General features: G+C 48.6%; 7 protein-coding genes across 7 annotated transcripts; 5 read left to right on the top strand and 2 right to left on the bottom strand.

The window, feature by feature from the left end:
* Window positions 1-25: 25 nt before the first annotated feature.
* On the top strand, window positions 26-12411 carry DFJ58DRAFT_860626 (uncharacterized protein; the record flags this gene model as incomplete). The annotated part of the gene is made up of 26 exons (XM_041394013.1): window positions 26-64; window positions 132-428; window positions 493-687; window positions 712-741; window positions 772-1596; window positions 1655-1721; window positions 1768-1953; window positions 2008-2129; window positions 2178-2657; window positions 2714-3005; window positions 3060-3539; window positions 3597-3716; window positions 3768-3836; window positions 3885-4834; window positions 4947-6523; window positions 6574-6747; window positions 6805-6814; window positions 6863-7062; window positions 7088-7166; window positions 7217-7301; window positions 7350-7595; window positions 7646-9781; window positions 9831-11206; window positions 11286-11438; window positions 11491-11788; window positions 11838-12411. 26 exons carry the CDS (start codon window positions 26-28, stop codon window positions 11939-11941), a joined length of 10590 nt encoding a protein of 3529 aa, XP_041238429.1. The 3' UTR covers window positions 11942-12411.
* DFJ58DRAFT_718639 (uncharacterized protein) lies at window positions 12276-13724 on the top strand (the record flags this gene model as incomplete). Its single annotated transcript, XM_041384502.1, has 9 exons — window positions 12276-12407; window positions 12475-12703; window positions 12756-12818; window positions 12871-12936; window positions 12990-13169; window positions 13224-13294; window positions 13346-13412; window positions 13462-13507; window positions 13565-13724. 9 exons carry the CDS (start codon window positions 12276-12278, stop codon window positions 13722-13724), a joined length of 1014 nt encoding a protein of 337 aa, XP_041238428.1.
* Window positions 13725-13839: 115 nt separating this feature from the next.
* On the top strand, window positions 13840-15607 carry DFJ58DRAFT_120268 (DNA-directed RNA polymerase II, subunit 3). The gene is made up of 6 exons (XM_041378720.1): window positions 13840-13999; window positions 14048-14097; window positions 14149-14511; window positions 14565-14644; window positions 14693-14947; window positions 15027-15607. The coding sequence occupies exons 1-6, from the start codon at window positions 13908-13910 to the stop codon at window positions 15483-15485; spliced, it is 1299 nt and encodes a 432-aa protein (XP_041238427.1). The 5' UTR covers window positions 13840-13907; the 3' UTR covers window positions 15486-15607.
* A 4633-nt stretch (window positions 15608-20240) lies between these two features.
* On the bottom strand, window positions 20241-20411 carry DFJ58DRAFT_644578 (uncharacterized protein; the record flags this gene model as incomplete). Its single annotated transcript, XM_041381405.1, has 1 exon — window positions 20241-20411. A coding segment is annotated over one exon (171 nt), but the record flags the coding sequence as incomplete, so codon positions are not given.
* A 142-nt stretch (window positions 20412-20553) lies between these two features.
* Window positions 20554-22099, top strand: DFJ58DRAFT_733531 (uncharacterized protein; the record flags this gene model as incomplete). Its single annotated transcript, XM_041386307.1, has 5 exons — window positions 20554-20757; window positions 20812-20856; window positions 20914-21024; window positions 21078-21799; window positions 21850-22099. The coding sequence occupies 5 exons, from the start codon at window positions 20554-20556 to the stop codon at window positions 22097-22099; spliced, it is 1332 nt and encodes a 443-aa protein (XP_041238425.1).
* A 1209-nt stretch (window positions 22100-23308) lies between these two features.
* DFJ58DRAFT_813188 (uncharacterized protein) lies at window positions 23309-24419 on the top strand. Its single transcript, XM_041391583.1, has 5 exons — window positions 23309-23406; window positions 23458-23511; window positions 23567-23776; window positions 23827-23935; window positions 23990-24419. The coding sequence occupies exons 1-5, from the start codon at window positions 23392-23394 to the stop codon at window positions 24292-24294; spliced, it is 693 nt and encodes a 230-aa protein (XP_041238424.1). The 5' UTR covers window positions 23309-23391; the 3' UTR covers window positions 24295-24419.
* A 241-nt stretch (window positions 24420-24660) lies between these two features.
* On the bottom strand, window positions 24661-25847 carry DFJ58DRAFT_813184 (glycosyltransferase family 1 protein). Its single transcript, XM_041391582.1, has 5 exons — window positions 25523-25847; window positions 25316-25470; window positions 25042-25269; window positions 24866-24966; window positions 24661-24816 (listed from the first exon to the last, which is right to left on the bottom strand). Exons 1-5 carry the CDS (start codon window positions 25671-25673, stop codon window positions 24747-24749), a joined length of 705 nt encoding a protein of 234 aa, XP_041238423.1. The 5' UTR covers window positions 25674-25847; the 3' UTR covers window positions 24661-24746.
* Window positions 25848-25904: the final 57 nt, after the last annotated feature.

Genomic DNA, 25904 nt, shown 5'->3' with positions numbered 1-25904 from the left:
ATCTTCCCGCATTCACTGCGGATCAATGAAGATATCTCAGAAATCAAGGAGGGCGGTTTCTCCGGTCAGTAGTCTAAATCTCATTTACATGCGAAACAATTGGTATCTGACCAGGGTCGTGGCGTTTTCAGCACCCTCAAGTAGCAGAGCTTGTCACAAAGCTCGTAAACACCCCAAACGATGATCTTGCCGACGTTTTGGCTGATATTGACTCCTGGAAATGGCCGCGATCCGATCTCAATGCTTGGACTAAGGTCCTTGATAAGTTCGATGTTATCCTAGAGGAAGCCATCCGGGACTACGAAGTGGACAAGTTGCAGATAAACGTGTTCACTCCAGCGACGAAGAAAACTATAAGCTATATTCTCAGGTTTGAGAGGCTTCTTTTGGAGAACTCCACCAATCGCAAAACCTTCAACTCCTATGATGTGCGTCCTTTTCATTCAATCATCGATCCGCGTCTAATCATTGCTTTAATGCATGCGATCTCAGAGGCTTAATTCCCTACTGTTCACATCAGATCTTGACGTGCTCACGCTAGCACTGAGTCTTCTCCTTCGCCCCGCACAACAATACTCCGCACAGCCCGCGGTATCAACAGCCCTTAGCATATCCACACCCCGTTTGCTCTCCCTCTCCAAGCGGTGGCCTCACATCCATGAACACGGCATAAGCTTGCTGGATCTTGTCAGTGCAAACGGTCTATTGCAGGTCGATGCTCTGCCTGCCGAAGCTCGTGATGTAAGTTTCGTTTGTTACCGAACTGACCAGAAGGAGAAGGGACAGGGGAAGGAAACCGATCACAGTGAAGCCACGTTGTCCAGTCCTCGCAAACTCTCCGTTCCACCCTCGACTTCGCATTCATATGCGTCTACCATTCATATTGACGAAGAGACCCTGAAGAACAAGGCAGTCATGGAGATCATGGCAGATGTATTGGAGACGCACCCACTGAATAACGATGACAAGTTCGAACTCCTTTGTCGCGTTCGATCCGCCAAGGCACTTGCCAGCGGCAACGAGATCATGAGAGAGGAGCTTGTTGTCATACGACTAATTTGCATCGCCATATATGGCCATACGCACAGCGAGAGTCAAGCATCTTCAACACTTTTCCTGTATGAGCCAGATCTCACTACGCACATCGCGGAACTACTCCAGTTGGATCGTGGGGTATCGATACCTGTGCAGACAGCGGCTATCTCAGCACTGGACTCGATCGCTAGGTACCGAGGAAAAGTGACGGAGGTGTTGGGCGCCGTCAATGCCGGTGTCAACCATGGAATCATCATGGCGCTTCTGCGAAAAACTATCTTGGAGGTTAACAATCCGGAGAGCAGAATTTCAGCTACCTTCGTCGAGTCTCTTCTTTCATTTGTGACCTACCTTGCGCAACATATCAATGGGGGAAATATGCTTGTTAGCGCAGGCCTGGTTCCCTTACTGGTTCAGATCATGGAGAATAGGCTGGCTCAGAGACTCCAGATGGTCTCGAAGGCTATGCAATTGGTGGATAACATCCTCTACGCTTTCTCAAATGCGTTCCAGGTGTTTTCAAACTCCCGTGGGGTCGAAGTCTTGGTAGCTAGGATCCAGGTAAGCATAGGATAGCATCGCCCTACAGTCAATCATTGACTCATCAAAATCTGACTAGCACGAGGTCGACTTTGATATCACGATGTACGGAAATGAGCGCTCCAGGGACCTGTTTGGTTCGTACGGTGAGTGACTGTCGTGAGTCAGGAGTAGAACAAAGTGTGATAATAGTCACAGGACAACTTCCGGTTCCAAGGGCCGCCGTACTTAAACACACGTTGCGCTCCATACATCGCATGATGCAGTCGACGGGTACATCTGAAGGGTTGCGCGGCCTGATTGATTCCACCCTGCCACAATCAATCAAGAAGATCATGGAGTACCGTGGCCTCTTTGGTCCCAATCTTCTGCCTCTTGGTGAGCACCTTGTATGCTATGCAGGTTTGATTGATTGATTGATGACGATGAAAGCTATGAACATAATGGCAACGTTTATTCATAATGAGCCGACGTCGCTTGCGACGATTCAAGAAGCAGGCTTGCCTCAGGTGTTCTATAAGGTGATCGAAGCAGGTTTGGAACCTGTCATTGAAGTGAGTACTGTTTCTCTACCATTTGCACTGACTTACGCCTTCCTTCAGCTCATCCAAGCCATTCCAAATGCAATCGGGGCGCTCTGTCTCAATCAGGTCGGTCAGGATCAGCTTGCAACTCGCCCAAGTGTCATACCTGGCATTATCTCAATCTTCACTTCCGAGAGCCATATCAAGGTCCTTCGTGAAAAGGAAAACGCCGTACTAATGGGCACCGCCATTGACGAGTTGATCCGCCACCATCCAACGCTCAAAACTCCTATTTTTGATGCCGTCAAGTCTGCTCTGAGTAAAATCGAGGATCTTGGAAATACTTTTGTGATCCCTGCGGACAAGAAAGAGTGGTATGGTCTCATGCTCGCCTCGCAAACTACGGACAAGGACGATAAAGACGACAAGAGCGATGTCATCCCGATGGATGTTATGGAAAGTGACGCTCGTTCTGACGCTCAAGAGGACACGTCTGACGACGACTCGCTGAGGAGTCATGACAACAACGTAGTTCTTTATGTTGATGTCTTGTGCAGAGTGAGTTGTGCATACTTCTTCCCGAGACTAGCATTCACGGTACTTTGTGTGCGCAGTTTCTTGAGGGTCTGTTCCAACATACGCAACATTGCAGAGATTTCATCAGGAATGTTGAGGGTCTCGAGCGTATTGGCAGGCTCACTGCGTTGCCATGCCTTCCATATGATTATGCGAATAGTGTTGCTTCAGACTCGCTAGTACAAGTTATCCGGACGATGGCGGACGTAGGACCCAATGAGGCACTTCACCATCTTTCGAAACTCGTGGAGAATTCCCTCTCCGACTCTCAGAGTTTTTGGGCGACTCCTCAGTCCCATTCCAAGTTGGCGCCGTTCGTTGATCTTTCAGGTAATCTTTCCTCCGAGATGTGACAGCGAGATCTTGCTCAAACTTGTTTTAAAGTGGAACAGGAAAGTGCAGCAAATCAACAATTCCGGAGCCTGGTGACCCTTCACATCCGCATCACTGTCTTGGCTGATGTTTTCTCCACTGCTGGCTATGCACACGGAAGGTCTGCAATCGGACTTCTTCAGACTCTCATGAGCGATCCGCCGAAAGTCGTCAAAGAGCTAGGTGCTCTCCACCGTGCATCGGTGTGGGAGAACATCTTGTTCAAAGCCGACATAGTGGCCAAGGGGATGGAGGTGGGTCCGAGCAGTCAGGGATCTCCCCTGGGGAGGTCACCTAGCCATGGTTCAATACCTCTCCCCGAACCCAATGTTGGCGTTATTGCCAACGGTGTTCAGCCGGGATCGGCGCCTATACCCGCGCAGTCATCGTCGCCTGCATCACCGAAGATAGACACACCGCGAGAGAAAAATGCCAAGGCTCTCAAGCATCTAACACATGGTCTTCCAAGCGCTTTGGCCCCCTTTTTCCAAGGTTCGTTTTACGGTCCTACCTAGCTTTCAAGGCAAATGACTGGATGTGTTCTCTTAGCCATCGTAAAGTTGTTCTATGCGAGACGAAATCCTGATACAACCCAAAAGAAGCAGATTCTATCTGCATCAGCCACTATTGCAGAGATCATGGTGGAGCATCTAAAGTACGAGGTTGAAGGTATTGATGTACCCTCAAAAGTTGATCGTATGCTCACTGTAACCTTCGTAGGCGATCGAGTCTGTTGCCTAGACTATCACAGCGTCATGTTGGGACTTGTAACGATCCTAGTTGTAGACGGTATGTAATCATTGCTTCTCCTCCCGCACTCAAACTGATGCACTACAGAGCGGACGATGAATCCCACTCTTCACACCGTGCTGCTTCTTGCTTTTCAGCGTGCAAAGGGCTTGGAAGCCATTTTCAGGATCTGCAAGTACTTCACTGAGTTGGTCGATGGCGTAACAGCAGTGAAACCCGAAGATCGAACGGAGACTATGCAGCAGGAACTTGCTCATGCTCAGGGAGGGCTGAAGGTTGCATTGAATCTCTTGCACCCATTACTTTCTTCAAAGCCGCTCATCGAGTCCGGCCAAACGTCACTAGTCACAACTCGGGAGAAGAAAGATACGGAATCCGATTATTTTGAGCCTCACCATTTCCTTGTCGGGCTTCGCCTCGAGAGCATACCCCTACTGCGTAGTATCTGGGAGGCTTCTTGGCTTCGTTCATCCCCTTTGACGTTGGTCAGGTCGGTTGTTCAGATTATGCTCGAGGTGGTGGCAGGTGAGAATGAAGAGCTCAAGGGGGATCCTTCCCAAGAAGGTCTCAATAGCGGAACTGGCCCTCCTGTTGGCAGCGGCTTTCATATTAGAACCGCTGGGCCAGATGAAAATCGCATCCGCCAGCTCACTGATATGGGATTCCCTCGCTCTGCCGCCGAACGCGCTCTTGCCCGCACTCATAATAATGTCAATGCCGCGACCGAACTACTCTTGAGCCAGCCTTACCCATTTCCCCCTGACCCACAGCCAAACGGATCTACCGCGGAACAAGATGAAACAGGTGCGGATGGAGGTGACGAGGATCCCTCTGATGAGGAGATGGATGTTGAGGATGCTGCCCCGCCCGCTCCTCCAGCCGAGTCTACCCCACCCCCCCAAACGACTAGTGAAGAGCAAGGGAAGGGCCTCGAAGAATTACGGAAAGATCTCGACGAAGCAAGAGAGAGTTTGAAGAAAGAGCTGCCTCGAAAGGCCTTGCAACTGGTTGATGAACACCCTTCGTTAATATTTGAGGTTCATCGGGCATTTATGCACCCAACTGATGAGCTTCAGGGGCAGTCGATTCGCACACTGATTGACGACATACAATCATTCCTCACCTGCGGCTTACGATCTTCATGAACAGCCACTGGCTGCTAGATGTCGGTTACTTGCAATAGTTCTCTCGGAGTCCCCAACGCTCCCACAAGCCCTTGCACAAAGCTTGATGGACACCCTTTTAGCTCTGCTCCTGTCGAATTCTGCCCGCGGAGCTTCATCTCATCCAAAGTGGCTGGCTTCCCACCTCCTTGTAACGGAGGCTTTGTTCACCATCGGCGAACAGCCCTTTACTGTCGCTGTGCCGAAAGAAAATGAACCTGTGACCACTCCTAGCATTTCTACTGGCCCAGCATATACCGATGCACGACCCATTATATTCGATTTCTGCCTCCGGTTATTAGCTGGTCCCGACCTCCCCAGGGATGAGCTACTGTCCACACTGCGTCTGCTGGTCTTACTCACAAGGGACCACGGCACAGCATCTGAACTCATCAAGCGCGATGGACTTCCGCATATCTTTTCACATCTCAAAGGATCTGCTGTTCCTGGTGGTCAATCTTATGCGGTGATCATACTTCGCCACATCGCTGAGGGGTTATCTGTGCTTCAACACATCATGAAGCAAGAAATCAAGCGGATATTCTCTCAACCACGGACAAGGATAATTGATGTCTCAGGATACATGCGCAATTGCAGTGCAATGGCTCTCAGAGATCCCTCTGCATTCATCCAGGTAACTCAGGACCTCTGCCAGCTTCAGCAACCTTTCTCCGTTGTCCATCATATTACCCTTAAGCCCGGGACTCCGCAGTCGAGCGCGAACATTGGCGCCACAGAGCGTAACGACATGCAGATTGACCAACCAGCATCACCGGAGGTTCATGGGCCTGACACGGAGGCTTTGGAGACAATGGTACATTTTCTCATAAGCGAGTTGATGAAGAACGTGCGTTCTCCCTCTGATAATGATGTCATAACGAAGCGCGAAGATGCAACACAGAGCGCCTCCGAGAGCGTTGACGATCTAAACGATCAAGACCGACATTCGTACTGTTGCTTCATTATGCAATGCCTCACTGAATTGCTTTTTTCCTACGATGCCTGCAAACTCGCGTTCTTATCCTATTCTCCGAAAAAGAAAATGTCAACTCCTGCCAAAGATCCCGCTACCAAACATCGCACAGCTGTCCTCCAGTTCTTCCTTTCTGACCTCATAACCTTTAAAACCATTGCTTCCCAGCCATATGCGAAGGTGAACCAGGCCTTCTCTCTTTGTACTTGCGCAATGTCCGTACTTGTGGCTCTCTGCGTCGACAGCTCTGCAGGGGTGGAATCCAAGGATGTTTCCACGGACTTGATCTCAGTCCGCAAATTCACCCTAGAGGCCATCAGTCGCGCCATCAAAGAGTTCACGTTGCAAGACACTGTGGATGCGAGATACGGGCACCTTCTCGCTTTGGCGGATCTATGCAACCGACTTCTTACTGTACGCTTCAACAACGGTAGCCGCAAATCGCAGGACGAGAGTACAACGCACATTGCGAAGATCATGTTGGAAAAGAATTTTGTCTCAATCTTGACCAGTGCACTAGCTGAAGTTGACCTGAACTACCCCAATGTCCGTGGTCTCGTAGCATCGATCCTTAGGCCAATGGAAAATCTGTGAGTGTAATCGTGCACGTTACGATCAGGCGCTTATCATTTAAACAAAGCACACGGATTGCCATCAAGATGAGTCGCGCAACTGAAAAGGCCAAAGACGGTGGCGATGGAAAGGTCTCCCAAAGCGTAATATCCGAAGACGAGGATGAAGACGAGAACATTGACGTGGATGACGACGATCGAGAAGAGACTCCCGATCTGTATAGAACTTCTGCTTTAGGCATGTAAGTGCGAACTCTTATTTGCTCAACCTCCGCTGACTTTGATTATTCCATCGATAGGTTCGGAGGCGTGAGTGAGTTCTAAGCCATTCTTGATATTAAATAACGGTAATTACAGGAGATGGAAGATATCAATTATGCACAAGAGGATGAAATGGCCGAAGGAGACGAGGACGAAGACGAAGACGTTGAGATGGAGTATGCCGATGAAACTGATAGTGCAGCGACGTCGGATTCCGAGGATGAATTGGAAGGTGGCGGGAATGATGACGACGACGAAGACAGCAACGGAGGTGAATGGCATGACGAAGACGAAGAGTACGAGGAAGATGACTTGGTCGAGAATGGACGATGAGGACGGCGAGGATGACGATGATCCCGCGGCCGGTGAAGAGGTAGATGAAGAAGAGATCATGTGGCAGGTATGTTTACAATAGTTGAAACGTTTCCGCTTCCCTTACGGATTTCATAGGATATCGGGGGAGGAGATGACGAAGATGACGAAGTTGCTGATGAAGAGGAGGAAGAGGAGGACGAGGAAGAGGACGAACACGGAGGTGATCCGTCTATACTTTTCCAAACCTCTTGCTGAGCATCATTGTTAGAACCAGTTGCCGTCATTCATGCAGATCAAGGAGAGGAACCTGATATATTATCAGATGACGAAGAGCAAGTCACCTTGCATCGCTATGATGCTGTTGCTCACCCATCGTTCAGTTTCCATGATGAAATGGGTGTCATTGGTGTGCAAGGCATCATCCAAGACGGGGGATTCAGATTCACCGGTGCTGTTGACCTCGAGGGTGAAGAGTCTGATGGCAGGGATCCCTTCGTTCGCAGGCGCCGTAACAGTAGGTCAAAGAACACTTTTTTTCGTTCACAAGCTAAGTTGTACTTAAAGCGGGCGAGGACGTGCAAGTATTCGGTCGCCCCCGGCATGTGCCAGCTGCGCCACCAGAAGCTACTATTCACCCCCTTCTTCTGGACGCCTCCGCAGCGACGAACCGTCCTGTTGGCTTGACTCGCGTGGCTCGCCGCTCCCACAGGGGCGCAGCTGGGGGCGTTCAGCATGATCTCATACACTCTATCGAAGACATTATTGGGGGCGATGCAGGTCATATCTTTCAAACAATCATAGACCGTCATGGCCCAGAAGCCATAAGAGTGGACGTCGCTCCTGGTGCCATGGTGGACGGCCGAGGATTCCTTGGCCGAAGGGGCGCTGCCCTATTTACTGGGGTCAGAGTCGACGGTGTGCGGGTGGATCGTGTATCTCGGCCAAGCGATTCCCGTGGCGATTCCCACGCGTTTGATCCCTTGTTGACAATGCAAAGGTGGACTGAAGAAGCCAAGACGTTGAATGGTAAACACGTTTCCGAAAGAGCAAATAGGCTGGGCAACCATGTCGTTATAGCGTTGCTCCCGGCCGCCATCGAGGCCTCACAACAGAGGGAACAGCAGAAGCGTCAAGCTCAGATCAAAGCAGAAGAAGAAGCGGAAGCGCGCCAATTGGAGGCCGATCACACTGGGACAGAGGAGGCTGCAACTTCTAGCGTGGTGGCCTCTCATGCAATTCCGGAAAATGTTGCGAATGCACAACCCGAGCCTCTCGCATCTGATCCACCACCTCTGACCACCATTGCTTCGAATTCTGATGTAGAGATGGATGATATACGCGTGCCCGCTTCGCGTTCTGACGAGCATGTCGCCGTTCCAGCTCCAGAAGCCTCTTCCTCAGAAGTGTCCGCTGTGGGAGAAATGCCAGGGCCTTCTCAACCTGCTCCCTCTGAGCGTGTTATTGTGATGATCCATGGTAACGAGGTGGATATCACTGACATGGGCATTGATCCGACTTTCCTTGACGCCTTACCTGACGATATACGGGAAGAGGTTATCAACCAGCATGTACGAGACCAACGCGCAGCAAGGGTCGAGCGCCCTGCCGACTCCCAGATCAGTCCAGAGTTTCTTGATGCCTTGCCACCGGAAATTAGAGCCGAACTCATCCAACAAGAAAGGATAGAGCAGTCCAGACATGCTCCAGCGCCTGCAGCCGCGCAAGGCCCTCCGGGAGTTGCAGCGGATATTGATCCGGCAAGCTTTATTGCAAGTTTGGATCCACAGCTCCGACAAGTCGTTCTGATGGATTCTGACGATGGTTTGTTGCAAACTCTACCATCTTACATGATTGCGGAAGCTGGCGTTTACCGCGACGAGGCAAATGGATCTCGAGGCGGTATTGCTGCTCGAGCTCTCAGAACTGCTGCTGTTCAACGCCCTGTCCCACCTCGCAAAGTCCCTCCCCCGCGCGACGCTATTCAGCTTCTCGATAAGACTGGGGTAGCGACGCTCGTTCGCCTACTCTTCTTCCCTCACATTCTGAAGAAGAATATGCTTTTCAAGATCTTGGTCAATATCTGCGAAAACAGCAAAACCCGTTCTGAGCTGTTCAATCTTCTTCTCAGTATTCTTCAAAGTGGCCCAGGGGACCTTGCTGCTGTGGACAAGAGCTTCGCGCAAATGACAACTCGTACTCCAAAATCTGCGGTGCTCCAGACACCTAAGGCCGCTGCCAAGGTGAAAACAGCAGCGGACCTCAGCACACCAGTGGCGATTGGCGGCTTTCAGATCGAAACAGTCCCAGATCTCGTCGTACAGCGTTGCTTAGAAGCCATGACCTACATCGTCAGTTCAAATGAACAGTCGTCGCTATTCTTCTTGACCGAACATGAACTCCCGGCCAGTTTGAGGAAGATGCCTTCCAGGAAGGGTAAAGGCAAAGAGAAACCAATGCCCCAGACACATTTCCCAATTGTACTACTCCTTGGTCTTCTTGATCGTCAATCACTCCTCAAAACACCCTCAACAATGGATTCCGTCGTGACGCTCTTGTCGACGGTCACAAAACCTCTGACCAGTCTTAAATCGGATAAGAAGGAGCAGTCAAATGACGTTGCGCCAGAGACTTCCACTTCTGCGGCACCTGCTGCACCTGCACCGACTACCTCTGAGGATGCTGGGGCCCACGAATCAACTGGTCAGTTTTTATTCATGGCTCCACATCAAAGTCTGATGCCCATTGACAGCAGCGTCAGCTGAACCTCCTAAGCCTGATGTCCCAGCAGAAGCGCAGACAGATGTGAAACCCTTACTTGTTGTCCCCCCGCAAATCCCCCATTCCGTGTTACGTTTGATCGTGAACATTCTTGCGGTCGGAGAATGTTCATCGCGCACCTTCCAACAGTCTCTTGCCCTGATACAAAATCTCTCTTACATTCCTGACGCGCGCGATGTCATCGCGCAGGAGCTTAAAACAAAGGCGCAGGATTGTGGACACGCCATTCTTGCAGACCTGGGCGATCTCGTGAATGCCTTGACGAGTTCACGCGATGATGTCTTGGCATCCTCCGTTGCACCGAAATTCTCGTCACCATCATCAGACCAGACGAAGCTTCTACGGGTCCTCAAGACCATTGACTATATGTATACGCCTCGCATGGTTGGTCCCGTGACGGACGAGACTCGGAAAAGTGAAGATGCTGAGAAGGTGCAGACTATCTACGAATCCTTCCATTTTGCACCTCTTTGGAGACGCCTAGGAGATTGTCTATCTACGATTGAAGAGAAGCCGGAGCTGGAGCACATGGCGATTGTACTGCTCCCTCTGATCGAGGCACTGATGGTAGTGTGCAAATACGTCGGATCAAAGTCAGCCGCGGCTCGTACCCTTCGAGCGGCAGCATCTCCTCGCTCTCCAACGACTTCTCGGGAGAGTATGGAAGACCTTTTCGTGTCCTTTACGGATGCGCACCGCAAAGTGCTAAATCTCATGGTCCGCAACAATCCGTCTTTGATGAGCGGCTCATTCTCCTTGCTGGTACATAACCCCCGTGTCCTTGACTTCGACAACAAGCGAAATTATTTCACTCAGCAACTCCACCGTCGCCCGCACCCCCGTGAACACCAGGGCACGCTCCAGCTAAACGTACGCCGAGCCAGAGTGTTCGAGGATAGTTTCCAGTACCTTCAGCGCAAGACGGGAGAACAGATCAAGCATGGCAAACTCAGCGTGCGCTTCTATGACGAGGAGGGTGTGGATGCTGGCGGCGTTACTAGAGAATGGTTCCAGATCTTGGCACGTCAGATGTTCGATCCTAATAATGCTCTCTTCCAACCTTGCGCGGCCGACCGTCTCACTTACCAGCCTAACAAGAACTCATGGGTCAATCCCGAGCATTTGTCTTTCTTTAAATTTGTAGGACGCATCATTGGCAAGGCGATTTATGATGGCCGTCTCCTGGACGCCTACTTTGCGAAGAGCATATACAGACAGCTCTTGGGAAAACCCGTGGACTATCGGGACGTCGAGTGGGTTGATCCCGCGTACTATAACTCGTTGTGCTGGATTCTGGAAAATGATCCAACACCCCTGGACTTGACATTCAGCGTGGAAGCGGATGAGGTTTGATCAACTTCCTTGCATTCTACTCGTGGCTAAATTTTCTCAACAGTTTGGTGTGAATCGTATCTTTAATTTAAAGGACGGCGGGGAGTCAATACCTGTAACGCAGGAGAACAAGCGAGAGTTCGTACAGCTCTCTGCGAATTTCCGACTATACTCGTCAATCAGCAAACAAATCGAGAATCTTGTGTCGGGCTTCCAGGAGATCATTCCGAACGAGCTTATCACAATCGTAAGTATGTTTCACGACCAACTATGGCATGCATTCTCACGCATCCTCTCAGTTCAATGAACAAGAGCTCGAGCTACTCATCTCCGGCACTCCTGATATCGACGTAGACGAATGGCGCGCAGCTACTGAGTACAGTGGCTACACAAGCTCTGACCCCGTGATAGTTTGGTGGTGGAGAGCTTTGAAATCCTTCAACCGAGAGGAGCGAGCCAAAGTTCTTAGTTTCGCTACTGGTACCTCGCGGGTACCGCTTGGTGGATTCGTGGATCTGCAAGGTGTTCAGGGCGTTCAGAGATTCTCCATTCATCGCGCATATGGAGACCCAGATCGATTACCACAGGCCCATACTTGTAAGACCCCGTACACGATTATATTCCACTTTCTAACTTTGTCTTCTAGGCTTCAATCAGATCGACTTGCCCCAATATTCTTCGTATGAGATGTTGCGACAGCAATTACTACTCGCCATTAACGAGGGCGGGGAAGGATTTGGATTTGCATGATGCAGAGTATCTTGATGGAAAATAGACCATTTGATATTGATCACCGACATGTAGAAATACGCATTGTATATATAAGCATTCACATATTCCCCGGGACCCCAGCACTTTCGTTCTGTTGGCTCTTTGCTTATTATGTAATTCAAGGTTTGCTTCCATCTTGCGAGAACGTTGAACTGCCAGTACTAGTGGAGCAATTGGCGACCTCGGAGCCGGCAAGTCCCACTGGCACGTGGGAGGACGTCGAGCTCCCGGTACATCGGTTATCCAATTTACCGCGATTTCAGGTTCTTACTTCTTAAGCTTAATGACTTGAACTGTTACAGCTTTCTCAACCATGCGAGCATATGTAGTGAACGAGTGGGTCCATCCGTCTCAGCTCAAGCTTGTCGACGACGCGCCAGAGCCGGAAGCTACAGAGGACGAGATAATCGTGGATGTATACTCGTCAGCTTTGAATTTCTTCGATGTGAGATCCATCGTCTCCAAAACGTTTTTGCTAGTTGCTTCCTGACGCAATTCTTATACGTTATCAGATATTGCAAGCTCAAGGAAAATATCAAATTAAGCCTCCATTCCCTTTCACCCTTGGTGCAGAGTTCGCTGGCAAAGTTGCCAAAGGCTCTCCAATTCCAAAAGGTTGTCCCTACAAGCCTGGCGACAGAGTCTTTGGTAATGCACAAGGATGCTTTGCAGATAAAGTGGCTGTCAAATGGCAGGCTGCGAATCGGCTTCCGGATAACCTGACTTTCGACCAGGGTGCAGGTGTGTTGAGCCACGAACTACGGTCACTCACCCGAGTTTTCACATGTGTTAGGACTATACATTACGTGGCCGACTAGCTATGAGGCTCTGGTTGGTCGTGCAGAGCTCAAGCCAGGTGGCTCCAGTCATCAAGCATGTCTCTCTCATGTGTTGATGATCCATTCCAGGCGAAACTGTCCTCGTCAATGCAGCCGCCGGCGGTGTTGGCATTGTTGCTGTTCAATTGGCCAAAGGTTTGTCCCCTTCGAAATTAGATTTCCGTCTTTGAATTTACCGTATACGTTAGCACTGGGCGCTACAGTCATTGCAGCAGCTGGATCACAGTCTAAACTTGATATTTGTAAGACGTATGGGGGAGCTGATTATACGGTAAACTACACAGAAAAGGACTGGCAGAAAGAAGTCTTGCGTATCACGAGTGGTCAAGGCGTAGATGTTGTCTATGATCCAGTTGGGCGAATTGCTGGTGAGTGTGATTTTCGCGGGTAGGATTCGGAGCTATAACTCTCCTTTCCGCCAGATTCACTAAAATGCATCGCCTTCAAAGGGAGAGCCCTCGTAATCGGCTTCGCCGCAGGCCAGATCGAGAAGGCATGTGTTGTCTGTTATGCATTTATTACTGCTTACCGAATACTTCTGCAGCTTCCGTTAAACATAGTACTACTGAAGAATATTACTGTCATGGGCCTTCACTGGGGCTTGTATACCTGTAGGTTTTATATTGCCTCAAGGTTTAACAGAGCCTGATATCTATGCAGACAAGGAACCATCTCGCATTCCCGTAGTATGGGAGGAACTGCTAGGGTGAGTTAACATATGTGTTGTTCGAGGTTGCTCGCCTGTTAATGCCATCGACTTGAGGCTATTCGCTTCTGGTCGCATTAAACCGATAATATATGACAAGATCTTCTCCCTGGATGAGGTCACAGTAGGGTTGGATGCACTGGAGAGACGACAGACATGGGGGAAGGTCATTGTTCACATCAAGGACGAAAAGCAGAGAATTGTAGCGAAGCTTTAAAGCCTTTAAGCTTAAGCATCTGCTATGTACTATCTAGTAATTTACTTGTCTTTTTGGAATACTGCGTTGGGTTTCGGGTGCACGGGGTCCTCTCCTCAAAAGTCTGGGTTTTGCTTAGATCCCGCTTACCCCCAAACCACGACTGTAATACTTGATTGAAGTCCTTCCATTCTACAACCAATCATGCAGACATATGAGGACAATGAGCCCATTGTTCGAATACGCGATTACAAGCAGGACCGAGTGAATTTTATGCTTGAGAATGTCGACCTCGCGTACGCGTAGCAGCTGCATGTGATGAACCTTGCTGAACAAACGCGCAGATTCGCAAATTCTTTTCGACGTGTAGTACAGGCGGACATACCAACCATTGGTCGGTGTCCTTAAATACGTGATACTGTGTGTCTTGACTAATTTCCCCTAGCCGTCGACATGGTCGAGATAGAAGCAAATACAACTGTGCTACCCGATGAATTCATAGCACATCGCATTGGAATGGTCCCGTTGGTGAGCGCAAATTGCGATGAAGGCATAAGATACACTCGAGTACGTTACGCGCTTTCACCCCTAGTCTACCTCACGATGCTTGTACAGGACTGCCTGTGTCTGTCTGGTTGTCAGTATTGCTCAATAGAGCTAAGACTGGACGTCTCGTGTAATGATAATCGCACAATGGACGTCACTAGCAATCATCTTGAGGTCATACCGCCCAGCTATACTGATGGAGAAAATCCTGGCGACGAGCTCACGAAAAGGGGAGACGATTTCGGGCAGCCGGTTGGGAAAAGTATGACCTACTTCTCCTGATAGATTCACATGCTTACTTTTGCGGCCACTCAGACAAGGCTGATGTACCACCAGTCCTCATTTGCAAGATACGGAAGGGTCAAGAGCTCAAATTACGATGTGTTGCCAAAAAGGTGCGCGGCCACCTTTAGGTAGTTCTCGTCATCTCACAGTTATAACAGGGTATAGCAAAGGAGCACGCGAAGTGGTCACCGTGCTCAGCAGTTGCGTTCGAATATGATCCCTACAATAAATTGCGGCATACGACATATTGGCATGAGGCAGATCCACGGGCGGAGTGGCCCGTTGGTGAAAACGCGAAGGAAGAAGAAGCGCCAAGAGATGACGAAGTTTTTGACTTCAATGCCAAGCCAAGAAGATTCTATTTCGATGTTGAGACGGACGGGAGCCTTGGGCCCCAGGAAGTGATTATGAAGGTGCGGGACCCATTATCCGTCCTTCAGTACAGTCAACAAACTCACTCGCCCTTACTTTTTCCCCACTCCCACGGTACAGGGTCTTGCAGAGTTGCAGACAAAACTTGCAAATTTGATACTTGGTTTGAAGGAAGGAGCGGAGTTACCAACTGGCGGAGATACGGCAGAGGCTGGGGTGAATGGTCATGTATCCACTTCTGGTGGTTGGGCGCCCCAACCAGGTGGTGGCGGTTGGGGTCAGAGTGCCGTCTCAGGTGCTGGATATGCAAGTCCCGCTGGTGGCGGCTGGACCACTAGTGGCGGTAGCGGTGGTGGTTGGAGCACTAGTCCAGCACAAAACACTGGGGGAAATACCAGTGCATGGGCAACAAGTCCTGCGCAAAACGCAGGAGGAGCTCCGATTGCGGCTTGGGGGACGAGTCCAGCTCAGACGTGGGGAGCTTCAAGTCCGAATGCAGCATCCGGGAGCGGTTGGGGGACATCTACTCAACAGGGCTGGAGCAGTCCTACTCAACAAGCCAGTGGATGGAACCTATGATGGATATTTACTTTACATATACTTTTCTCTATCAATCGCACCCATTTGATTGATATCTGTGGATGGCCCCAAGACCACGTTAATAGCCATATTTGCCCGTCATTCGAACTGCGCAAACAAGTACCCCACAGGCTACAGGTGCGTGTCTTGGCGTCTGCTCATTCGCCGATCAGTAATTTCTATCAGTCTACTGCTCTGAGTTCGCCGGAATCGGACTTGGCCTGGGCAAATGGTCGGGACCGCATCCCGGCTCATCGAAGACAGGTTTCAATCTCTTCCTTATCCACGATCATGTCTTTGGAGATTGGCCTATTTAATGATCACTCTGAATTAATACGCCTCTATTCAGTGACAGCACCTGAGAGTGTATCTCATTTAATGACTGGAGGAAGTTTCCACAATAGGATGTCTAAGGAAGTCATGCAAGAAGGCAGGTTCACTTTGGCCGCCGCGACTTGCTTGGCAGCGATTATTCTCTTGTTTCGGGACCTTCGCTACTTCTGTTCTCTATAATCTAGAAATCTCCCGCGAGACGCCGAATCAATTTCGAAAATTTCTTGAGAACGGCCATCTTCCTTCGTTCAGCTAACCATGAGCTCAGGATAAACTTCTAGCTGAGAAGGGGGTGAGTGAGGGCTCATTAAGATTCATTAATCGATTGGGACTTTCTTCGTCAGTTCTTTACTACAGATATAGTTCCCGGATAATGCCGTTAACTGCTCCTTTTGCCAAGATCTCCTAGCTCTAACCTCCCCACTCCTTATATTTGTGGGCATGCACTCTATCTGTTCAATGAGCTGACGAGGTACTAGCATACTTACTATACATATGTAGTGCCCGAGTTGCATCACCGAGTAGCGTAGTTAGCCAATTTAAATCGTTTATCGTTCATCGCACGTTTGAAACCTGTTTCAACACTTCTACCCACCTTCTCTCATTACGCTCCCTCACACCCTGCCGGTCCCCGCCTCGTCAATTTCACTTCGGTAATGTCAGTCCCACTCCGGGACGGCGTGGAGATAGTGATCAACATCTCGCAACTCCAAGTGACTCGCTGGGCCAATCAGCTTGGACCAGATCTCCTCGTCTCACCTACAGGGCGGGTTCGTAAAACGTACATTCTTATTACGGACATGCCCGTGGGTGCCCCGGCACTTGGGTACACGTTCTTTCTGGAACATCCATTGGTACACGCACCCCAAATGCTTTGATTCGCGTGATTGCAGGAATCACGTCGAATGCAGACGATATCGCTGGAAATGTGTTAGTAGTCAAATACGTGAGGAAATAAACCCGAGGCTATGGACTGTGAACACTGGAGAAGGAGACATGCCGTGGTCAACGGGATCGTCGAGTAGTAAACCCGCTTAAGATGCCTGCCACGATGTAAATCGCAGATCAGTATATCAGTCTGGGTAAGATGAAACATGGGTTGAAATTCGGGGTTCGTTAGGTCGCTAGAATATTCTAAGTTGTATCAAGTGATACTCAGGAGACTGGCAATATAGTCCGAATGTAAAGTAAAGAATCTCACCGCGTGCGGAGTCAGTAGCGCTTTCGGTGAGTACTGTAATCATCACACCTTCTAGTAATTCTCAGATAGGAGAGTCAAAGATAACGATCGCGGGCACCTGCGCACTCAAGGTACCACGATGTTGGTATGATGGCGCAAGACATCCGTTGGGAATCGGTTGGAAATGACTACATGTAAGTCTGTTCAACTGGTGAAAATTACGATTGGCTAATCTAAATTCTGTAAATGAAAGTGCCACAGGTCCGGTGACGATGATTGCTTGGTTAAAACGGTGATTGACGCAGTCCAAGGGGTTGATCCTGGATACCAAGTCGATGTGTGATAAGATCTGCTCCGAATTAGCCTTGGGGTTCGGCTGGTTCGGTGATAATATTTACCTGGTCTATCGAAAATATCAAGTTAAGAGCGCTGAGTTAGATGAGTTGGTACATACTGTCAGTGATAGCATTGTGCCAAATTAGATGATTGTCGAGTTGATGTACATACGCAGGTGGAGAGATGCAAAAAGGTACCCCATAGGCTCACGAAACATGCAGATAGTGTATCATTAGTATTAGACTTGTACCTGACATCGACATGCCAAGACAGTACTCACGGTATGGATCATGATGCCGAGAGCGAGAACTTGTATGTGCGGAACCGGTGGTCATAGTATAAACGAACGTGATGCCGTGTGGAGCTTCACATCTATTCGTAGTCTTCTCGAATAGCTGACGCCGTTTCCCTGAAATGGAATGACACCAATCCTTTCAATTTGCTGGCAACACAGGATAGCAGAGAGGAAATCGATTAATCACCCGTGATATGGCACTTCAAGTTTGTGTCATTATATTGTAACTCTTCATTTGAGAATAGGTGAGCATATGGTATAGCGCGTCGGAACCTCAGGCTGGTAAGTAAAAGCATCCTATTCAAATAAATTCGCTAGCCTTCAAAGGGGTCACGATGACAATATTTGCATTCTGGTCTGCAGTCTAGTACCGGTCGAGCGTGCTGTCTACCTTTTCAAATGTCGAGGGGCGCGCTGGGCGCTGCGCATACATTACCTTGAAGTTGACAAAGTTTCTGGGCTGTTTCTGGGAGTCCCCTGGCATAATTCGAGGCGGCAACCCCCCCCCCCCCCCCCATGTGACCTGGGATTACCAATCACGACTCTCCAGCCTGAGACCCAACTAATAGCTGATGCCCAAGTGCTATAGTGCTGTGCACAATACTTTTTAGTGGTGCGGTTTAAAAATTTAGATGCAGAGCATCTCTTACTTTATTGTTTCTGCCGACGCAGGCGCCATCGACGACAACAAAGACACCGCGACAAGCTGCGATAGTCGTGTGGTGAAGTGGTTTGCAATTAAAACCAGCTTAGGTACATGTGAGTAGACTGTTCGTTCAGTTCTTACGTTACAAACAGCGACCCTGAGACATCCCCGTCTCGCGATGTCTCGCGCCGGCGGAAGGAATTGCGCAGCAACATTGATCAAATTGCTTCTCTAAATTCAGCACCCGGTAAGTCCAATCATGTGTCCGAATGTCGGGGGTTTCCCCAACTAAGATCGTCTTGATTTATTCGGACGCATGTGGTGCCTTCAAAGCAAGCGCAACTTTCAAACATCTCCGCGGACACACTCAAAGTCATTTTAAAGCGGCTACGATGCAAACGAACTCGTAAATTAAGTATGCCTCAGGAGTCTGGAAGTCTGGACGAGCACGTGACAATGGGGATCATTGTCAATCAAAGTAATGTTGCGACACCGACGAGTCTGCGGGATCCAGCGCTATCACAACCTGGGGCCTGGGCCGCCTTATTGATCGATTCATATATTTGACTCATGTTGACTGAAAATGGGTTGTCGTAGGTAGGCACAGCAAAATAGTCTCCGCTCCGAGGGAGCATTCATATCCTATAAGATAAAATGAACGTCAACAGTGTCTTGGCGTAATTTGCAACTTGTCGACATGGGATGTGTCGACCTTTCACATTCAACTCACTGTGGAGTTCCGGGCGTCATACATGATGAGCAAGCCCACACAGCTCTGATAGAATGCGGTGAGTAAAGTGGAAGGTTCTTTGTCTGCTATAAAACAATTCTCACGTCGGATCTCAGTGCAACTCGATAGGATCATAGAACTTGTCTGCCGCACCCAACTTGAAAAATGGTACGCGCCGTTTAGATACCACAACACAAATTTAGGTACTCTGTGGTGTTGGCCGGCGCATAATTAGGTCGTGAATGGAAAGATAAGATTCTTGATATAATTGTTTCGACAGTCGAGACCATTCGACTAATCAATATTCAACGTTCAACGCTGCAACCGTGACAATATCATACAAACGGGCTGCAAGGCTAGAGTCAAACGTCCAATGATCGGGAAAAAACATTAGCATCAGTCGCGTGAATTGATAGTTGAACTTGTCTACCATAGGGCAGGACTATCATTAACACTGATAAAATAATAATAATAGTTGAGTTCGACGTAAGCTGGCAGCATATTACACGGTTAGTTTCGTGGTTCTGATGGGATCGGCAATACCGCATGCCTTGGTATCGATATTGATCTTACAGAAGATCAATCTAAGTCACGTACATTATACGTACTAGGATCCGGGATAAAGCGTCTTGGGTATCACTAATATTTGCTTGGCATATGAAATGTCGGTACTCTGTTCCGAAAGAGTTGGTCTTCGGAGTGGACTTAGCTGGCCTTTTCTTGTACTAATTCGCTTGAACACTAACAGTGATTAAAAAGTTAACGTCACATGACGAACAACCGTTCCGTGACTGTTAATGCACTCACATCCGAGTTGCGTCCGAGTCCTTTTATGGCCATTCGTGTTCTGATCTTTCCATCTTGGTGGGAAGATTAGCGCGGCGCCAATTCCAACTTGAAACTTCTCCTCGTCTCCTGATCAAATTTAGCATCTTGAGTCCTGCACCGTATCACTGTGCCGGGTTCCTTTTTTTTTTCTTTTGGACAAGCGAGTCTATTATATAGCTACTGACACTGTCTAGTCCTATATAAACGCTTATAGCGGTATCGGGGATAGCGGTCCGAGGAAAAATGTACTTACGCACTCCCTAGTTACTAGGGGGGTCTGTGGGGCTCTGTGAACTACCTGCGGGGACCTGGGGAGTGTAATACCCACTAAAACCTCGAAGGATGTTATCCAGTTTTTGGGTTTATTTGGAGTGGACTAGGTTGTATGTCTTTTTGTTTCTTTTTATTTTGCTTGCTATTACTCTATCTAGTTGTAGACGTTTATCTATTGCGTTCATCCATCTTCTTTTTGTTTTTTCTTCGTCTTGGAGTATTCCTTGTATCACGCGCTCGCATCTTAATACCCATATTAGGTAAGCAGATTCGGAAATGATTATTCTGAGTAATCTTGATGCGCCTCGTTTTGTCTCCGCCTTTTTAAAGTTGTCTTCTGGGTCTAGTTCATCGGGGTTGTGTGGTATTTTGTGCCGGGTTTCTATTACGATCCCATGTTGCGTCAACGGTTAAGTTTTTCGGGTTACGAAGCCAAGGCTGTGATCGATGAGCAACTACAAATATCTCACATCTCATCATCCTCATGGAGCTAGAACCACCCCCCAAATTTTAGCATGTCCACAGAGCTCAAGGACTGTTCGCAAAAAGCGGACCACAGAGGCTAACCCTACTTCCGACGGAGACCATCGCAAGCGTCGACGCAATCGTACAACTCAATCATGTCTTAATTGCCACACATCCAAGAGAATGGTACGTACAAAACCTAGTAGTACGTCGTCATTCTGAAGATATATTGTACAACAGTGCGACCGGAAGCGTCCTTGTGGCCGCTGCACGCAATTAGGTCTGGTGAGGGTCTTTATATAAAACATGTGCTACTAATGTCTGATAGCGAGTGTCCTATAGACCGGCCTTTGTGTCTACGAAGTGGATGATCCTTCTCAACGAAACGAAGTTCAAGACGAGGGTTCGCGCCTTCGTCAACGAGTTGCCGAGCTCGAGGGAGTGATACGCGAGGTTTGTATGGTCATACCACAGGAAAAAAATATTAAGCTCAATATTCATAACAGTTGAAGAACAAACCCCATCCTCGCTGGGTTCAAGTGGGTTCGACCCCAGAAGTAGAATTTGAGAGGTGGCACACCCGCTCTCAGTCTGGTTCGGCCGTTGAGCAGCAACAGACCAAACAGCAAACCAAGACAAAAAGCACATCTTCGTCGAGCGCCTCTCCATCTCGCACTACTTGTTCGATATCAAGCCCTAGGGATGAGTCACATCCGTCTCCTCAGCTTCCATCACCCTCACACCCACGTCCTGCCTTGACTTTTCCTCAACCACCTGCCGACTTACCAAACACATCTGCGTCATACTTTCCTTACTTCAGTAATATATCATCCCCCTTGAGCACACCCTCTCCTCCTATAATGACGCCGACCGATGAATATGCGCAAACTCAACCTCTTGTTGTGGGAGAGCAACCACTTACCGGAGAATTCGATCTTGCTTCTATTTTCATGTCGTTTCCGGGTTTGATTGGAGGTGAAGATAACCTGGGACATAATGTTATCACCGGTTATCTCGACGATACTTGCCGGTCTAATCACTGCCACGATACTTCTGCACACGGTCATTGTGACTGCCTGACCGAAGAATCGAGCTACAATGTAGTGCTCGAGCTTTCTCTGCGCTTGCGTAAAGCAGCGGACATCCTAAGCCGGTCGGCATATCACCACCATGGATCCAATAATTGCGCCCTTAACCAGCGAATTATGGAACTTGACGGTCTTGCTACGTGAGTTTACCCATGGTTATTTTCTGCATCAACTTACCGTCATTCAACAGGACGACACTAGGCAATATCACTACACCACCTAACGATATCAATCAAATACAACATCCGCTCTCTCATAAATTCATTCCCCCATTGACCACTTTTGGTTTAGCATCGGGGCGCACCATGCCTGCTTCGACAGTCTCTCCACAGACTCTGCAAGGAATTACCTCCTGGGATATTCCTATGTCATCCGTGTCGGATTCATCACCTATTCGCGAAGACTCCTTTATGTCATGGGAGCCTTCACGACGTGGCTGACTACGACCAACATTTAGATTGTATTCACAATTATTTGATCTTTTCAATTATTCCTGCTTGCGTGTAGAATTGGGAGCCGCTCCTTACGTATTGTGACAGATGCTGCCAGAGTAGTGGGCATTGTACAATATACTGAACAGCAATATTATCTCTTGTATTAGATGTACTCCATATCAAGGCCGTCACACTCCGATGCATCCATGTTCCACATAGGCTACACACATTCCACATTCGTCCCGTGAGACCCCTCCCTACCAATAAAGCAATATTTCTCAAACCGAATGCAGGATTTTCAGAGCCTCCTGATAAGCAATCTAGTCGTGTGGAACGCTTTGTAATTCCAACTTCTGACGTTATTCGAAAGGGGCAGCCGTCAGTTAAATTTTATTCAAGTAACGATTAGAGCTTTGATTTGCTTGCTGACTGGTCAAGTTTACCGTCACTCTCACATACCAATTAATCATGTCGCGGGCCGCAAGGAAGTTACCAAACCTGCACCTCTTCTGGAGGTGGGAATGATCTTAAAAGCGGCCGTCAGGTTCATGCGAGAAGAGGGACAGAGGTTTGAACTTCTGGCGGATCTTCTTATATCAGATTACCTTCATTAGGCCAGAGGCACTTGGAGCTCCATTCAACATGGAACTTCCATCAGTCAAGCATATGCCAAGGAAACAGGCCACTTGGCAGGAACCCTACTTTTATTTCAAAACTCGGTAAGTCCTTTGGACTCGGAGAGCATAGGTTCCAATCAGAAAGGATGAAACGCCTGTGCTAGAATTAGAAAAGGTATCAGATATCGGCAATTGAGTTCGATTGGCTGTTTGAGTCTGGCGCAGGCTAGCAGACTTAGACTATTTGTGGATATCTTCGGATGCGTGTAATAACACAAACAACCGAAGCGGAAAAGGCTACACCGTCTTGAGCCGCCCCGAAAAGTCTGGAGGAACAAAGCCAAGAATAATGAGGCGGCGGGCCATGAGACTCGGAGCCGCAGTGGGCTGGAACAGATGGCCACATATTGCACGGGTTGAGCAAAAATATGAGCAGCTGTGCAGAATCAATGTGTCTGTGCTGTATTGCTCTTCTCAATAATCTGGACCTCGAGAACATACCTACTTGCTTAAAAGTTAATTCGCTCACTTACTGAGTACTTTGAATACCATAATTATAATGCTTGGTCATCAAGAAGTTTTGGGACTCCGCGATCTTCCTTTGTCACTGTTCGAGCTCAGAGCGCTCGAGTTGCACTCGTCGTTCTTTCCAACGAACCAAGTAGAATCGTACAATCGAACATGGCATCTCACTTGGTGAGCGTCAATAATTTATTGTTGCTAGTTATATCTTTGAACACCGTCTAGGCAAACATCTTCGGAACAGAGCAAGATCGTGTAAATTGCTCTTTCTACTACAAGGTACGTTATAATCGAGCGTCGCTCACAAGTCATGCTGAATACAACCAATGGTTAGATTGGTGCTTGCAGACACGGCGACAGATGCTCAAGAAAACATATAAGGCCACCGTTTTCGCAAACAATCTTACTTCCGAATGTGTATCATAATCCCGCCCATGATCCTGTTTGTAAGCTCACCGAGGCCGAGCTACAAGAAGGATTTGATGCGGTGTATGAAGATTTGTATTGCGAATTAGCAAAGTTCGGACATTTGTTGGAATTGCATGTGAGTAACTGTCTTGATCCAAGACTTGCATCATGATTCAACTCCATTAGGTTTGCGACAATGTCGGTGACCATTTAATTGGCAACGTTTACGCTCGGTACGAGTGGGAAACCGAAGCACAGGCAGCTGTAGACAACTTAAACGATCGGTGGTATGCAGGTCGGTCGTGAGATTCTTTTTGACCCGGATATCCACCTTACTTTCGCCTGTTAGGACGGCCGTTATACGCGGAACTCTCTCCTGTTACGGACTTCCGGGAAGCGTGTTGTCGCCAAAATGAGAACGGAGAATGTAACCGTGGTGGTTTTTGTAATTTCATGCATCTTCGCCTCGCTTCAAAAGAACTAGTTTCGTCTCTCCGCGCAGGACAAAGACTGGAGAGAAGACTTCACCCTGCAAAAACGGAAGGTGGAGGCGGTGGGTGGGAACCGGGCAGAAGGGAAGGCGGCCGCGGGAGGAGCGCCAGTCCATCCAGAAGAGGCGGAAGTAACGGGGAAGATCGTTGGACAAGAAAGTAAAGTAGAAGTTTCTACTCCACAAACCTGTGCTTATCCTCACGCTTTAACGTGGCTTAGCTAGGCGTAGCTTAATTGTTCATATTGTGTACACGATGTGAATCTAGTTGTACCATTGTGGCCCCAAAGACTTCTCACAGAAACGCCTCGAAGGTCAATTTGGTCTCGTGGACTGATGAATGAAATCTCTTATGAGCAATAGATATGACACGTATCGACGCTGCCAAGCAAGTACGGAAGCGGTAATGCTCTCCGGCGGTATCGTCCAAGAATTGAATGTTGCACACAACGTAAAAAAACCGGTGTTTGAGCAAGTCGTAATGGAGGAAATTTCACAAACTGGGCTTAGCCTGGAGCCAAGCAGTCAGTACCAGTTAATGACGAGTGCATGTGACAACAGTTGAATACAATGAGTCTTGTTAATTAAATAACAATTATCGGGTTCCGTGTAAAAATCATACAAGGCATCCGCGGTAAATTTCCCGACCGCCGGACTGCACCAGATCTGGCCATTGGACCACGAAGCTAGAAGGCGCATGAGTTATTTTCGCTGTAGATAACACTGCAATCTCACCGGTCGGTAAAATAATAGAGCAGCTTTCCAGAAAGTGAGAGGGACTTGACACGGGCGAAAGATTCAACGTACATCACCCGTGGACTAGGTAGTCCGATAATCTGATTTGGATCAATGTTGCCAAATCACGAATCAAAATTATGCAAGCATGCCTTGAAAAAAAATATAGAACTTACCCTATTCAGAAGAATTGCTGCGCATAAAATGACACACGTTCCCGGGCCATTAAGGATCAGAAGGTCCACAAATGGTTCCCGAAACGCTCCCTTATTGAACAACGGGCGAACTGAGACAAGATACATGCAAGCTAGTAGTGATTTGACCGCATCTGGCGGTGTACTAAGCAGTGACTGATGGACGCGACGCGCACGGGGTATAGTCAAGAGCCTATACTGCGGTTGATCCTATTTTAAATGAGTCAAATCCCGGGGATTTCGACATATTCCGTACGTCGGATAAAGTATCGTCAGTGGCCTTAAGGTGCTCCAAAGCAAGAGCTTTTTGTGCACTAAACGCATCGCCTTCGCTGACTATGTAAGTCCGTGGAGAGTAACGACCGAAATCTAGCGCAGAAGCCAACTTCAATGCTTCGCTGGTATGTCCCCCTACAATCGACAGGGTCAAGCTGTCCTGGAGGACCAGTAAATAAATGCTTACCTGAACCAAGAAAAATAGCAATGCTGCAGGTCCGTTGAGGCCTGGGGTTTGCCGGGGCGAGCCTGATGCGTCTGGAAGAAAATATGACAAAATATAACCTGACACAGAAGAACAAGAGGAATGGCAAGAGGATTATTGCGCAGCTGGACATGGTGCACTTCTAATTCTATTAAAAGCGGCTCCAAGTTGAATACTGCACGTTAACTTCGAACTGAAGGAAAGTTCGAATAGATTGCCGTCAGGCTAAGGAGCAGGGTTGGCAAGATTGTCGAGCCTGAAGCAATAGGAAGGATCGGAGGCGTTGTCACTCAGCGCTCAGCGTTCAGCACGTAAATTACTACACAAGGCCAAACGATTACTTACCATTTAAAGCGTGGGAGCC

The sequence above is a fragment of the Suillus subalutaceus genome (genome assembly GCF_016647625.1).
Source record: "Suillus subalutaceus strain FC151 chromosome Unknown DFJ58scaffold_150, whole genome shotgun sequence".
Lineage (NCBI taxonomy): Eukaryota > Fungi > Basidiomycota > Agaricomycetes > Boletales > Suillaceae > Suillus > Suillus subalutaceus.
Note: the sequence above shows the minus strand (reverse complement) of the source record. Positions and strands in the feature narration are given on the sequence as shown.